Here is a 14,554-nt window from a genome sequence, read left to right on the forward strand (position 1 = left end):
CAGTTACAACCGTCTCAGAAACTTTGAGGAAGCTTATAGCTTCCAAGACACATACAACTGTCTCGAAAGCATGGAGGGAATCCATAGTTTCTGAGATAGTTGTAACTGTCTCGGAAGCTATAAGGAAGACTATAGCTTCCGAGACACTTACAACTGTCTCGGAAGCTAAGGTGATACAGATAACTGTTTTCTTAAGATTCACGCATGCCACATGGCTCCATAACTATTAGAGATCGTGTGTGAATGTGGGGAAGACATTACAAGCGGAAATTACATCAATAACTATCAAATAATGGCATTAATACGTGTTTAAAGCAGTTATAAAAGGATTGAGAAGAAGCATGCTTTCGAGACAGTTGTAACTATCTCGGAAATGGAAAGCCAACCGCATTTCCGAGGTAGTTACAAATATCTCAGAAATGGGAGTCCCCCGACGTGACTTCTTTTCGACTTCTGACTTCAATTATTATTCCTAAGGCTATAAATACCCCCCTAGGACCATTACTAACGAGGACTGAGTATTTTTGGAGCAGATTAAGCTGAGAGATTTGAGCAATTTGGTAATTCCAAGCAAGAGAGAGAGTCTTCATCATGTGCAAGCCTTTTTTAGAGTTCTTATGATTCCTTAAGATCTAAGCTTCGACTTGATCTTAAGAAGAGTGTTTATCTTACATCGATAAGATATTCACTTTCTTTTCTTACTTCTAAACGAAGCAAGAATTCCCAAATAACCTTCACGGTTCAATCTGAATCTATGATCTGATAGTCCACGAGCTAACACACCCCTAGCACATGCAAAGATCTCACGCAAGTAACGAATGATAAACGTTCCTGCGTGTGTTTCTAAGGAGCATTATAATTTGATTTTTTATTGTAAAGAGTAGTTTTACAAAGCATGAAACTTGCTCTTCTGTATTTATTATAATCGATAAATAATTATAATAAATTCCACAATAAAACTTATTCTTGATGCAAATGCGCTGGCGACCATAGTGGGAGCTAACGGTCTCGCTACCGAGATCGTCGTGTCGTAGCCGATCAAGATACCGGTTGAATCCACGGTCGAGTACAAGTTCGACCAAACCAAGTTTGATGAATATCTCTTCTCATCCTCTCTAATATCTTCCTTATCCCGCAAGTGCAAGAGGATCTCACCATTGAAGAAGGCTTACATGCCAAAGAAGGCCTAAGATGAAGACTCTCGCCTAATCGTTACCGAGGCCTCCCCTTACAATATTACCTCGACGACCCACAAAGCCGGAAGCTCTGCTCACGACGATTCCTTCCTAATTAAGGAATCGTTTGAACGAAGTTCGCCAACTCTGACGAAGAGGGCTCATCAGAGACAACGCCAACGTCTCGCTCGTCAGCTCGCTAAGGCCTTAGAACAGGTCGATGGGATTCAATACTACGTAAACTTAGATTCTAGGATTCGTCATGCAACTAAATCACGTCAAAATCAAGTTTCTGACATGTCCTCAAAGCCATTGACCAAAGAGTGGGTTCTTGTCAAGAGGACTCATTTGACGAGGGAAGAGCGCATCAAAAAATGTCGTGCACGTGTCCCACAAGCTTGCACTCTTAGAAAGAGGGAAACAGTGGCCAAAGAATCACTAAGAACACGCAAAGTTTGGATCCCAAAGTCTGAACTTATGCGAAAATCAAATTCGCTGGTGACAGGGAGTGCCCCCTTTAGCCGAGACACAGGCCACTGTCTCAGCCAAAGCACCTTTGTTCGAGACACTAGCCGGTGTCTCGGCCAAAGCACCCTTGTCCGAGACACTGACCAATCTCTCAGCCAAAGCAAAGTTCCCGAGGCTATTCCCTCAATTTCGTAGATGTATGTTTCTCGTCCGTCTGCTGCAACTTCATCTACTACATCGTCAGTGGAGCCTTGCATCACTCCTGACCTATCAAACTTAAAAATCACAATGGTGGATTGTCTTGGTCCTTTGCATGAAGATCGAGGCAAAGCTCTGGTCAAGGAACGCTTGGGTTCGGTGAACAAAATTCAAATGACTCTTCAGACCAGGGATCATACGCGTCCTCCCACTAACCCAAAGCAATCCCAAGTTAGGAAAATCCCGATTTTCACCCGCTTGGGGGTTCATATCAAAACTCAGAAGCCCGTTAAGACTCCACACCTGCAAAGGGGTGGTTCTAAACGTACGACTCCTTAGAATGCTAACAAGACTTTACATTTCAAGAAGAAGACATGTTTGTCAAAAGATATCGTTATACCTAGGAGGTCACACTAACAGACGATAGGATTCTCCGGCAATCATACCGATGAGTTGTACTATCAAGCTGGGGTATAAACAAATCTCGAAAGAGGATTGTCTGAGAAATAAGCTCTCCTTGTTCCTGTCAGCAATTTATTAGAGCAGTGCTATCGGAATATGACTACTCCAAGCGAGAAGTTATCCCGCAAAGAGTCTCAGTGTTCCAGAGGCTTTTTACCAAAATGTTGAAGTCTAAGCCGAGGCATTTCCGCAAAAGAATATTAGTTGTCCAACATGACGAATTCCCTGAAGTCACCATCAACATGGCTGATAAAGGAAAATCCAAGCGGCATTCAAGTGAATCAAATCCCAACTTTTTCCCGGGAGGAAAAGTCAATCCAAGAATTGCTCAACAGATATCTTGACTCCGGTTAGGAACCATCAGACGTAGAGATTACAAGAGAATGCATAAAGGAATGTCCTTGGAGGATGAACTTTCAGACACTTGTTCTGCGATCACTTCTGATGATATAATGTCTAGCACAGGGCAAACCAAAGAAGTGTTTACAATCACTCCTGATCAGTTTGCTCAAATGCTTTAAGAAGCTCTAGCCAAGTAACGTGAAGAAATTAGAGCTGAGATGAAGACGGAGATGGAGTTGGCTATCTAACAAATGAGAGAATTACAAGTAGGGGTGGAATCGAATCGAATTTGAATGAATAGTGCAAGGTTCAAATTCGAATTTGGTTCATTTTGTGCTATTCGTGTTCGTATTCGAATTCGACTCGAATACTTATACAAATTCGAATTCGATTCGTTTACTTATATTGATGTTCGAAAAATATTTGCGAATATTCGTTTAACATTATTCGGCAATTTTGATTTTGAATTATTCATCAAATATTCGATATGTATTTGCTAATAGTTCAAAAACCATAAAAAAATAAATATATTTAATAAACAAAACGTAGTTTTTATATTCTACCAATCAAAATACAATATAGGTTTTTTTTATACTCTAACCTCACAAACACAGTAATATCTTCTACAATAGAAAACATAGCACATAATTAGAAAAATATTCCTATAAAATAAAGCAAGAAAAATATAGTTTCATAAACTCTTAACATGTCTAAAATCCTTGACACAACTACAACAATATTTCAATTATCAAGTTACCAGCTTACCCAGTAGGTCAGTATCACATTACCACTTACATAGGAAACAAAGAAGTACTTAAAAGTGAAATTTGCTACACATCAAGGTCTTAACTCATACATAAACAAGTTTTTATAACTTTCCAAAAGCTCATTGAATAACAAAATGTTTCTCTAAGACTCCAGATTAGCATAGTTTGCTATTTTGGCCCTCGTACAATGCTCTTTTTCAATCAGATCCTAAAAATTGAAACCAACTCAGTGAGAACACAAGATAATATCATATGAAGATGGTAAAAGCCTTAAAAATTGTAGGATATCATAAAGACTATTATATGGTGTGGCTTAACAAAAAGCTATGACAAATCAATAAATAATCAAACTTGAGAAAAAACACACGAAATAAGATCAAAGCTCTCCTCCAAAATATAATCATACCTACAATTAACATTATGGTATGATAATCTCCACTTCTTTTATCTCATCTTCAACCTGTAGTCATACAAATTAACACAATATCAATAAATTTTATGAACTCTAATTTTTTGCATTGAATTCAAATAAATCATTACCTTCTTTTTCTTTATACCATGGACTTTTCGCATCCAATCCCCTCCACATATCAATGCTTCAACTGTTTTTGATCTAAAGATGCTATATTCGTATCAATTACCCTCCCACCAGCACTAAACGTAGACTCCGATGCCACCGTAGAAATAGGAACAACAAGAATATCAACTGTCATTCTTGACAAGACACGATACTTCAATTGATTCGTTTTCCACCAATTCAAAGCACTAAAATGATAATTTTCTGCTTCACCACATATATGTACATGCTCATCTAAGTATGTTTCTAACTCTGATTTGGATGCAGACATACTATCTTTCGTTCTCACCTTTTTTAAGATGTCACTCCAGTTGGAACTTAAAGATGACAATGAGGAGTTTGTAACACTCGAATCCCTCATAGAACCTTCTCCATTCAAAGAGCTATTCTCCTTATTATTTGCATTATGTAAAGTAACATACTCATCAAATAGCTCTTGCAAGGCATCCCTAGCTTTATATATATTTATCCTAGCTTCTACTTCTGAGTAAATTTGAGGATAACAAATTTCAACCACACCCATTTTTAGTTTAGGATCCATAATAGAAGCTATCGCCATTAACAAATTGCATTCTCCCCAATATTTTTCAAATTTATCTTATATTTTTTTAGCCATTTGCTGAATAGAGAAATCATCATCTAGTAGTGAGTTATCGATAACTTCTTTAATCCTATAGACTTCAATGAGATATAAATTAGAAGAAGGATAGTCACTACCTAAGATAAGATTTGTTACCGCATGAAAAATAACCAATAACTTGCAACTTTTCTCTACTTTATCTCATTCTTCAGGTTCTGGCATGCAATCATAATTGGACTCCTTTTCTTTGTACATTGGAAATGCATCTTTAAACTTCAGGGCAGTGATCAACATCGATAACTTCTAATTATAGTTGATGCAATTAGAAGAAGGATAGTCACTACCTGAGATTTGATATACCACGTCGAGGAGGAAGCACATGCACAAAACTAAGAACTGATTTTTGTAGGATCCTATCCTTATCAACAAAATACCCAATAATTACCATGTATTCAATTTTTTGATTTTCTGACTTCCAAAGATCGGTGGTTAAACTAACTCTATCTATGTTTTTAAGGAGCCCCTTTATTTTATTCTTTTCACTTTCAAAGATTGTCATGCAATCTTCCTTCACAGTTTTACGCCCAATTTTAATAAATTCAAGATTCACAGTTTTCATTAGGAATAGAAAACCATCCTCCTCTGCTACAGTAAATGGATGTTCATGCATCATAACCTAATGAGCTAATGCTTCCCTAACTTTCAAATGGTTATATTTTCCTCCAGGTGGTAACATGATTTGGTGATTTATAGTAGAACCATCTCGTTGAAAGTTAAGTGTTTGTTGCCTTTGATCATGCAACTTTTTTGCAATGCAATTATTTAAATGAGTTTTCAAGTGAGATGTTGTTCTAGTTGAATTTTGTGCAAAGTCGTGCTTGCAATGATTGCATCTCCATCTTTTAACATTATTTGCACGAGTACCTTCAACAAAATTCTCCCATATCTCAGATGTCCTTTTACTTCTTCTCTTATCCTGAATAGGATTTGTAGTCTCTACATTTTCTCTACTTGCATTATCTGTATTATCACCGAAGGGAGTAGCTGGAGAAGGAGAAGAAGTATGAGTAGGAGCAGAAGATGATAATGATGGAGCGTGAGAATCACTTGCTGGATTCGTGTGGGGAGATGACATTCTGTAGAAATAAAATTTAAAAATTAACAATTATAATATATAGTACATAAATCAACATGTGGAAAGATTTGAACTCTGTCAAATGTCCAAAGATAACAAAAATTTTACTTGGCAATGTTTGCGTGTTTTGTATCAAAATTTCTCAACGATTTATATTATAACATACATAACCCTAAGCAAATACGTAGGAGGCCAAACAGGATGCTAATATAAATATTCGTTTAAACATTCAGTTCATTCAGCAAATACGCAGGGGGTTAGAATTGTTGTTTATTTATTACTGAAATAAATATTTATTCATCAACAAATAAACAACAATTCCAACCCCCTCACATATTATTATCCAATTAAAAGACCAAAAAGATTACCAAAAATCTTCTAATTCCACAACAAATCAAGAAAAGCAAAAAAAAGGGCCAAAACCCGTATAAATTCCCATCAAAACATACAAAACCATGGCCCTCATCATCTATGTACAAACACCTTGAATTTTCCTCTTTAGAAAAATAGTAAAAAAAATCATTACCTGGATCGATTCAGCTGTTAGACCCTAGAGGGGGGGTGATTAGGGTCTTATGCTAATCTAATCCGATTAAATGCCAATTAAAATTGATTAATACGTTATCCTAGCAAGTATGAAATACAACAAGATATGTAAGCTAGGATAAGCAATATAAACAATGAGATATATCCTATATAATGAATATATATACGCAAGGATATATATAAACTAACACAAGGGGTAAACAATCTAAACAAGATAGTGGATGATATAGATAATGAGCTAATGACAATGGCGATATAAGATATGAACATAAAAATGAATGAACGCCAAAGCACACTCAAACAAGCAATATGATCACGGAGTTCGGACCTTCCGTCCTACGTCTCCGCTTCCTACTCCCGGGGAGAAATCCACTAACACAATCCGGTTTGGAAGCTGGAACTTCTTCTACACACTCGGTTTTCTAGCTAACCGAAAACTCTACAACTCACACTCTTGCAATCACACTCTACACCCACTAAGTGTTGGACCTAGCCGTGTCTCCCTCAAGTGCTCGGTTACAACCTCTCCCTAGGCACGTCAACCGACGCCACTCCTCTTGGGACGATCCCCGACTCTCACCACACACTCCTCACTCGGTGTACAAGTGTATTACAAAGTGATTCTCACAATAAGCACAAATATGACAAATGATTGTTCTCAAAACAAGGTGAGAACTCAATTAAGCACAACTCTTAGTCACAAACCCACAACCCCAAATTATACTATGAATGTAAATACAATAAGCTCAAAAGGTTGTGTGTGAACAAAGAGATATAAATCAAAACTAAACTCAATGTAGTTCTAGCTTAATAACAATGATAATCAAATATATAAAAAAGCTAGAAATAGAGTTTAGAAAACTTCTCAATATATCAAGAGTGGAGGGAGAAGAGTTGGATGCCCAAACACCAATAGATGATCTCCTCAAGCTCTTGTAGAATTGAATCACAAAAACAAACTCTCAATTTGCTTAAAAGCTTTTTGACTTTTGTTGCAACGCGTTGACTGACGTTGACCTAGGGTTACGCGTTGACCGGCATTGACCCTAGGGTTTCGAATCGTCGAACGTTGACTTTTGGTCGCAACGCGTTGCCTGGCGTTGACCTAGGGTTACGCGTTGACCGGCGTTGACCCTAGGGTTTCGAATCGTTGAACGTTGACTTTTGGTCGTAATGCGTTGACTGGCGTTGACCTAGGGTTACGCGTTGACCGGCGTTGACCCTAGGGTTTCGAATCGTCGAACGTTGACTTTTGGTCGCAACGCGTTGACTGGAGTTGACCTAGGGTTACGCATTGACCGGTGTTTACTCTAGGGTTTCGAATCGTCGACCGTTGATTAGTGTGGATTTCGTCGAAATATCCAACAACCGGCGAAAAATAGGCAAATTCGGACTTCGAAAAGGGTTCGGGGGGTCAAAATTGGGTTAAGACACCCAAGGGGTGTCCCAACAAAACCAAGACACCCTTGGGGTGTCTTGGCCAAAACCGAACACCCCCCCCCCCATTTTTTGGTTTCTTTCCATTTTTTGTTGTTTCCTCCTTTGCTTTCTTTCTTGTTTTGATTTTATTTCCTCTTTTGTTTTCCCCCTCTTTCCATATTTTCAAAAGAAAATCCTTTCCTTTTTAAAACTCTTTCTTCTTCCTTGCCTCCATACACCATTGTTCCTCTCCAAAACCCATTAACCTCTCTTAAAATTCGGATTTTGTGTTCACCCCTTGGCCGAAATTTTCTCCTTTCAAGCTAGGGTTCCTCCGTCATCCTCAAGTTCAAACTCTTGATTTGGGTAAGTTTTCTTTCAAAACTTTCCTCTTTTTCAAGAAAGATTGTAGCTTTATGTTTGTGATGGTGGTATGCTATGAATTCATATGCAAAGATCACAACTTTTTGTTCTCATGAGTTAAAAGATAGGCTCTTTGATGATGGGTTGTGGATGCACAAAGCTTTGGGGGGTTTCTATGCAAAATTTGCAATGGGGCCGAAATTGGGGGGCTTTTGTGCAAAAGAGGGATGAAATTTGTGGGGGTTTATATGCAAAATGAGACTAAAATTTTGAGGTTTGGACTTTAGACCCACTTGGCCACAACTTTGAGGGGTGCTTCATGCAAAAAGATCACAAATTATTGAGGGTTTTATGTGCAAATATGGGCTGAAATTCTTTTAGGGGCTTATTTGCAAAATTGGTCGGAGAATTGAGGTGGTGTTCATGTAATAAAGGACTGAAATTAGGATCTAGATTACATGCTCATTTGGTCGAAAGTTTGAGGGGTGCTTTATGCAAGAGGACCAAAAGTTGTTGAGGGGTTTATTTGCAAAAGAGCAATCCCACGAAGTATAGGGGGTTTATTTGCGAAAGGGCTGAAATTTTAGGACTGAAATTCCAAAAGTTTAGATCACAAACCTATGACCAAAGTTTTGATAAAGGCATGCGGAAACTAAACCGAAATTTGTGGGGGGTCTCTTTTTTTTGCAAGATTGGCTAAATTTTACAAAAAGGGTTCATTTGCAAAATTAACCAAAATTGTGGGGTGTTGGGGGTGCTAGATGATCAAATATGATGACCATGACCCAACTCAAGCGTGTCCTTGACCTGAATTTAGCCTTGAACACGAGGGGTATTTTGGGTATTTCACCAAAATTTACCGTAAAATGACAATCATTGTTTTGTATGCACGAAATTTGTAGGTTTAATTAGACTTCAACTATAAAATCCTATTTATTCATAGGACTTTAGTTCAAGTTCTTAATTTCCCTTTTATATTTCGTGTATTCATATTTTAGATTATATCTGACTTACTACTTTTCTTTGCAGATTTTCAATGCCTTCATCGCAGGTTTTCGATGCCTCCACGCCGATCTCGACTTCCTAGGAGTCGATCCCATTCGCAGCCTAGCGAGGAAGAAGTTCCCGCAGCATCCTCCCCTCCAGCGGCTTCCTTTTTTGGGGGTGAGAATCTTTATATCTGTATCCCTGATTGACCCCTTCGCGGGTCATTAAGGAAGAACCGATACCCTCTTTCGCGGAGGTTAAGGTTTCGGACTTGTTTTGCTTAGCCGATTCAAGTCTTCTGGTATATTGGGGCGATTTTGTGTCGTCCTACACCTAGTAGGTCGGTGTATGTTACCACGTTATCTACGTGGTGATGTATACCGTTCTTCCAGTGTAGGACACTCAAAATCGTCTCTCCAATTATCCCGTGAATGATCTTATCTCGCTTCTTTATCAGATGGATTTTCTGACTCCATTCTTGTGTTTTGTTGCAGTCGAGTTCCCTTCGGGCAGCCTCCCTCATCATGCCCCTACTGGTTGTAGCAGAGAAGTTTTCTCTTCGGCTTCCATCAGGCAGGCCATTGGTCCGTTCCCTCAGTTCGACAGAGACCGCTCCGACGAATCCTGTCGTTTGATACGGGATGGAGGGCGTCATTGCCTACGCCAGCTAATTACAGATGCTTCCTTCACTATAGATTCTACTTCTACTCAGGCTTTAAAGAAGCCCAGTTTTCTGTTCGGAGATCACGCTGAGGATCCTGCTACGTTGACTCTTACCGAAGAGCATTGGCTGAATCTTCACGAGGGGGCTCTCCTATACATTCCCTCCATTCCTCGTCAGTATTCTTTCACTCATTTGGAGGGACAGGCCGTGGAGCGACAGATGTCTTGGCATCTTACCGATGATGCTGAGCGAGTTCAGTGTGGATATACTTCTCATCATAAGACTCCTGGTTCTGCCGGGTATCATTACATCCGCGGTCTTCGGCCAGGGATTACGGGTCTTAATACTGCACCCCCGGGCGAGGTATCAGCAGCTGCTCCTACCGTGAAGAATCGTCTGGCTCTTCTTAGGAGGAGATTACCTCCACCAGATTCTAGGTGCTATGGTTGGGCTTTCTCACTACCCAAGGGATGGTGGACACGCATGACCAGTTATGTCTTAGGACGCTGGGAGAATGATTTGAAGAGCGGCGCTGGGAGAAGGATTTGAGGAGCAGTGGATTGTATGCACCTATACGAGCCACCATGTATGGACTCCAAGTCAGCTGCCGCCATTTCTTTGTGTTGTTGGAGACATACATGCCTGACAGTAACACGTTCCTGACCAGCGGCGGAGAGTTAGGGTTGTCCTTACACGAGATGCACCAGGTTTCTGGTCTTCCGATGGGGGATTGTCCATACCAGGAGTACTTTCCCTCGAACCAGCAGTTGGAGTGGTTGAAGAAGGATACTCCCGATATGCACGATACACTTTAGGACCTCACCTGCCATTATCATACCTCCTTGATCCAGACTTCTCCTCCAGCGAAGAGGAAAAAGCAGATCAGCTTGAAGCAGTTTGTTGTCTATTTGTTCCCGAATTTGGAGGGTGATTCTGGCGAGTCCCTTCGTGAGTTAGACGTCTTGACCCCTACCGCCGTTAATGAGTTGATGGAGAAGGCTGAGGCTCGTTCTTACACCATTGCCAGTGCTGAGGGAGCTTTTCCTGCGGGAACCAAGTTTCGTTCGTTCCTCCGCCGTGCACAGAAGTCCATTGAGCCCCGGACTCTACTAGCAGGCTATCTCGCCCTTTGGTTGAAGAAGTGCATCGTTCCGTACCAGCAGTCAGACGTCTTACCTCTCAAGGTGCTCTTCCCTGCGGTCCAGCTAGCTTATGGGAGGGAGCTTTCCCTGCTCCCAGCAATGGTTGCTGACATTCATTGCGGGCTTAGGTGTTTGGTCAGTAGTTTTACCCAGGTGGGTTCTGAGCCATCGACCGAGCTTATTTGTCCAAAGGTCGAGCTTCCTTATGCGTATCTGATGGCGTGGCTTGTTTTTCACCGTCCTGACTTGATATCGGCGCCCAGTGTTGTTGATGTTCCCGTTCCTTTCGTGCAGCTGTTGGAGAGGAGTAGATGGCTCGGGAAGAAATTCAGTGATGCACAACGAGAGCTTCAAGTTCGTAAGAGTTGGGAGTTCTTCAAGTGTTTTCCTCACTTTTCGGGTCGCTATGGTGATGTGCTGATTGATGAGGAGAAGCCTAGAACTAATCGGACTGCTCTCGACGTAGGTTGTTTCCGCTGGTTGGTAAACATCCGTGTCGGGTATCTTGTTCTTCGGGTGAAGAACTGCTGCCATATTGAGCCTTACCTTCCCTGCCGTTTTGCTCGTCAGTTCGGCTATGACCAACTATATGTTGGGAATCCGAGCCGTGGTTTGAAGGTTGAGGGAGGGCTTATTGACGGCGTACGAGCATGGTTATGGACTATGGTGGGCTGCACCGGAGCCCACTTTGCTCTTCCTTCATACAGACGCCAGCCGATGATTACTTTTCTCAGTTGCAAGTAGTTCCTTTCCGCCAATGAATCCATAGATGTGAGGAGTCTTTCAGAGTTACAGTCTGAGCACTCGGTCCAGACCGCTATGATGGCTGCTCGTAGAGCCGAGCTTGCTCAGAGACAGGGGAAGAAGCATGCCAAACCTTCTTTCTCGAACCAAGATGATGAAGAGCTCCTTCCTACTGATGATGATGACGAGACTTCTGCGGAGGAATATGTGGATACAGATACTGACAAAGAAGAACTTGACGCAGGTTTGTCATGCTCTTTGATCTTCTTTCTCAATTTCCATTGGCATCAACGAAAGATGTTGTTCACTTAATGAAATGACCCTTATCACCTCAGGTAGGATAGTCGACGATCATGAGCCGCTTGCTTCTCGTTGTGCGAGATTCGGTCCTAGCGGCCAAGCTCCCACGCATGTTGAGACGCGTGGCAAGTCCATGCATGAGCGACCTGTTGGTTTTATGAGGGCTGGTCCTCCGAAGAAGAAGAAGACTGTTCATAAACCACACGTCGGCCAGCGTCCCTATGGAGTGGATTTAGGTGACCTCCCCGATGGTGAGGAAGGTAACATTTTGTCATTTTCACTGCTTTAGGATGTCTCACCTTCTGGGATTTGTAATCATGTTTTATGTTCCAGGGTACTATGACGAGGGCGAGCTTCCACCGGACCCCGTATTCAGATTTGTAATCATGTTTTATGTTCCAGGGTACTATGACGAGGGCGAGCTTCCACCGGACCCCGTATTCATTGATTCGGATAACTTCGTGCAGCAAATGTGTGACGCCATTCGGGATGGTTCCCTCGGTATTGATATGAACATTGACACCGAGCACGCTAATAGTGTCAAGCCCACCACTCCATGTCCAGGTATACCTAAATTCGATGATACCCTCCTCGAGTAGCATTTGGCGGAGTTAGAGAAATCAGGATTCATTATTCTTTTGTGCCTCGCATTCTTTCAGATTTCCTGAATAACTCAAGCATGGATATTGGGGAACAAGGATATTCTGTTCCTGCTGCAGGTATTTCTGAGCTTTTCCTTCTTTCCCATCTTCTTGTATATATATCCAACACTTAAACTATTCTGCAGATGTCGTGATAGAAAAGCCAGCTGAGGATCAGATCTTTCATGATGTGGGCTTCGAGGAACAGAGGTGTGCCTCTGTACCAGGTTCCTCGGGACCTGACGCTGGATTATTAGCCGATATGTTGGCTGAGCAGGCCACCAGAAGAACCGTGGGACCACCCTTTGAGGGTGATACATTCACAGATATATGTCTAATTCTCTTCATTTTGCCCGGTCTTTTGTCTAACTAACGAAGGATTAATATTACAGCGCCAGTCATTGGGACTAACCCAATATCGATTCCCGGCATATCTAGCTTACCTCGGAGTAACGGACTTGCAGGTACGCATACGATTTAGGGACATCGTGCTCCTTTTTATTTATCTAACTTTTACTAATATATGGGTGCAATCATAGGACCAGCCACCGGGACTGATACTCTTATGACTCCTGGCATCCCCCGGATACTTGAGGATGATGGACCTACAGGTATGCAGATGACCTTATCATCCCGACCCTCCTTATTTGTCTAAATTTTTATTTTGACTAACAAAGAAGTGCAACTATAGGACCATCCGTTATGCCTGATGCTACTACAGTTTCTGGGACTGATAGTTTGCCTGAGAGCGGTGTTTCCCCGCCACAGCCGAGAGGTATGACCGATTTGCCTACAGGGGTTGATATACCCTCCATGACTACTCCTGCAGTTATTTCGGAACCTGTCGGATTTCAGCCTGAGGGGACCTCCGTTGGCATTGGTATGCTCAGAATTTGCCTTTAAATTTTCTTATCGTATTCGATAATCTCTTAGCTTTCCACACTGTTTCTTGTAGGATCTCGATCATCTCTATATGAGCATGTCCGCGCCCTCTTGGCTGATACCGATCCCGACAAAGACATTTTCCGTACGGACCTCAGCCTTTTTACCGTCTTTTATAACGGCATGATCGAGCATTCAGTTGCGCAGCTGATGGCTACCGTGGCGAGGAGGGATACAGATAGAGCCGAGCTACTCCGTTCTTTGGATTCCGGCCACGAGGAAGTGGCTAGGTTGAAGGAGGCCTTGAAGCACGCCGAGGAGTCCATTACTATCATTGCAGAAGACCTGGCTGGAGTAGAGCATTCTCGTGGACAGGCCCTCGAGAAGCTAGGATCTACACAGGAGAGATTGATGACGCTGAAGAATGAAGCCATGAAGATCTTGAGCAGTTCTGAGGAATCCGTCCGAGCTGGCCTGCAGGCAGAACTTGAACAGAGTTATATAGATAGGCTTTCTAGTTTAGAGTCTCATGTTCTTAGCCGTCAGCTGCCTTCGGGCTAACGAGCTTTTTATTGTATTCCTTGACTTGATCTATTAATAGAGACTCCGTATTTGATTCCTTTATGGTATTTCTTTATTTATTTTGAACTCAGCTATGATAAGATTTACAGGATTTTTGGCAAACCCCCAGCCATCAACGGGTTTGATATGCCTTTACCGATTACCGTTTGAATCGGGCTAGCATGTGAATTATTAAAACCCGTCTCACATGTAACGTTGCGCTAAAAAAATCGCTTTTCTTAGACTTGATGCTATGATTTTGAATACATAGGCTTAACCATTTCTTATAGGGAAAAGGTACCCCGCGCCGCGTATTAGACGACGACTTATCCCTTCTTAGGCTTCGGGATAAAATTCCCCAGGCTTAGACCCTGGTGACTTTTTCAATCGGCGAAAGACTAAACCGGCAATGTGTGTTAGACATAGACTTTGGGATTTTTGGCAAACCCCCAGCCTTCAACGGGTTTGATGTTCCTTTACCGATTACCGTTTGAATCGGGCTAGCATGTGAATTATTAAAACCCGTCTCATATGTAACGTTGTGCTAAGAAAGTCGCTCTTCTTAGACTTGATGCTATGATTTTGAATACATAGGCTTAAC

At 41.6% G+C, this 14,554-nt stretch overlaps 1 protein-coding gene across 1 annotated transcript; it reads left to right on the top strand.

Moving 5' to 3' along the window:
* On the top strand, nt 13,108-14,051 carry LOC109839049. Its single transcript, XM_020407483.1, has 3 exons — nt 13,108-13,390; nt 13,466-13,767; nt 14,046-14,051. The coding sequence occupies exons 1-3, from the start codon at nt 13,213-13,215 to the stop codon at nt 14,049-14,051; spliced, it is 486 nt and encodes a 161-aa protein (XP_020263072.1). The 5' UTR covers nt 13,108-13,212.

The sequence above is a fragment of the Asparagus officinalis genome, chromosome 4 (assembly GCF_001876935.1).
Source record: "Asparagus officinalis chromosome 4, Aspof.V1, whole genome shotgun sequence".
Lineage (NCBI taxonomy): Eukaryota > Viridiplantae > Streptophyta > Magnoliopsida > Asparagales > Asparagaceae > Asparagus > Asparagus officinalis.

Coding starts and splice junctions, on each gene's coding strand:
- LOC109839049 (XM_020407483.1), top strand. CDS start 13,213: ATGCCTGATGCTACTACAGTTTCTGGGACTGATAGTTTGCCTGAGAGC. Junction 13,391..13,465: donor GGGGACCTCCGTTGGCATTG/GTATGCTCAGAA, acceptor TGTTTCTTGTAG/GATCTCGATCATCTCTATAT.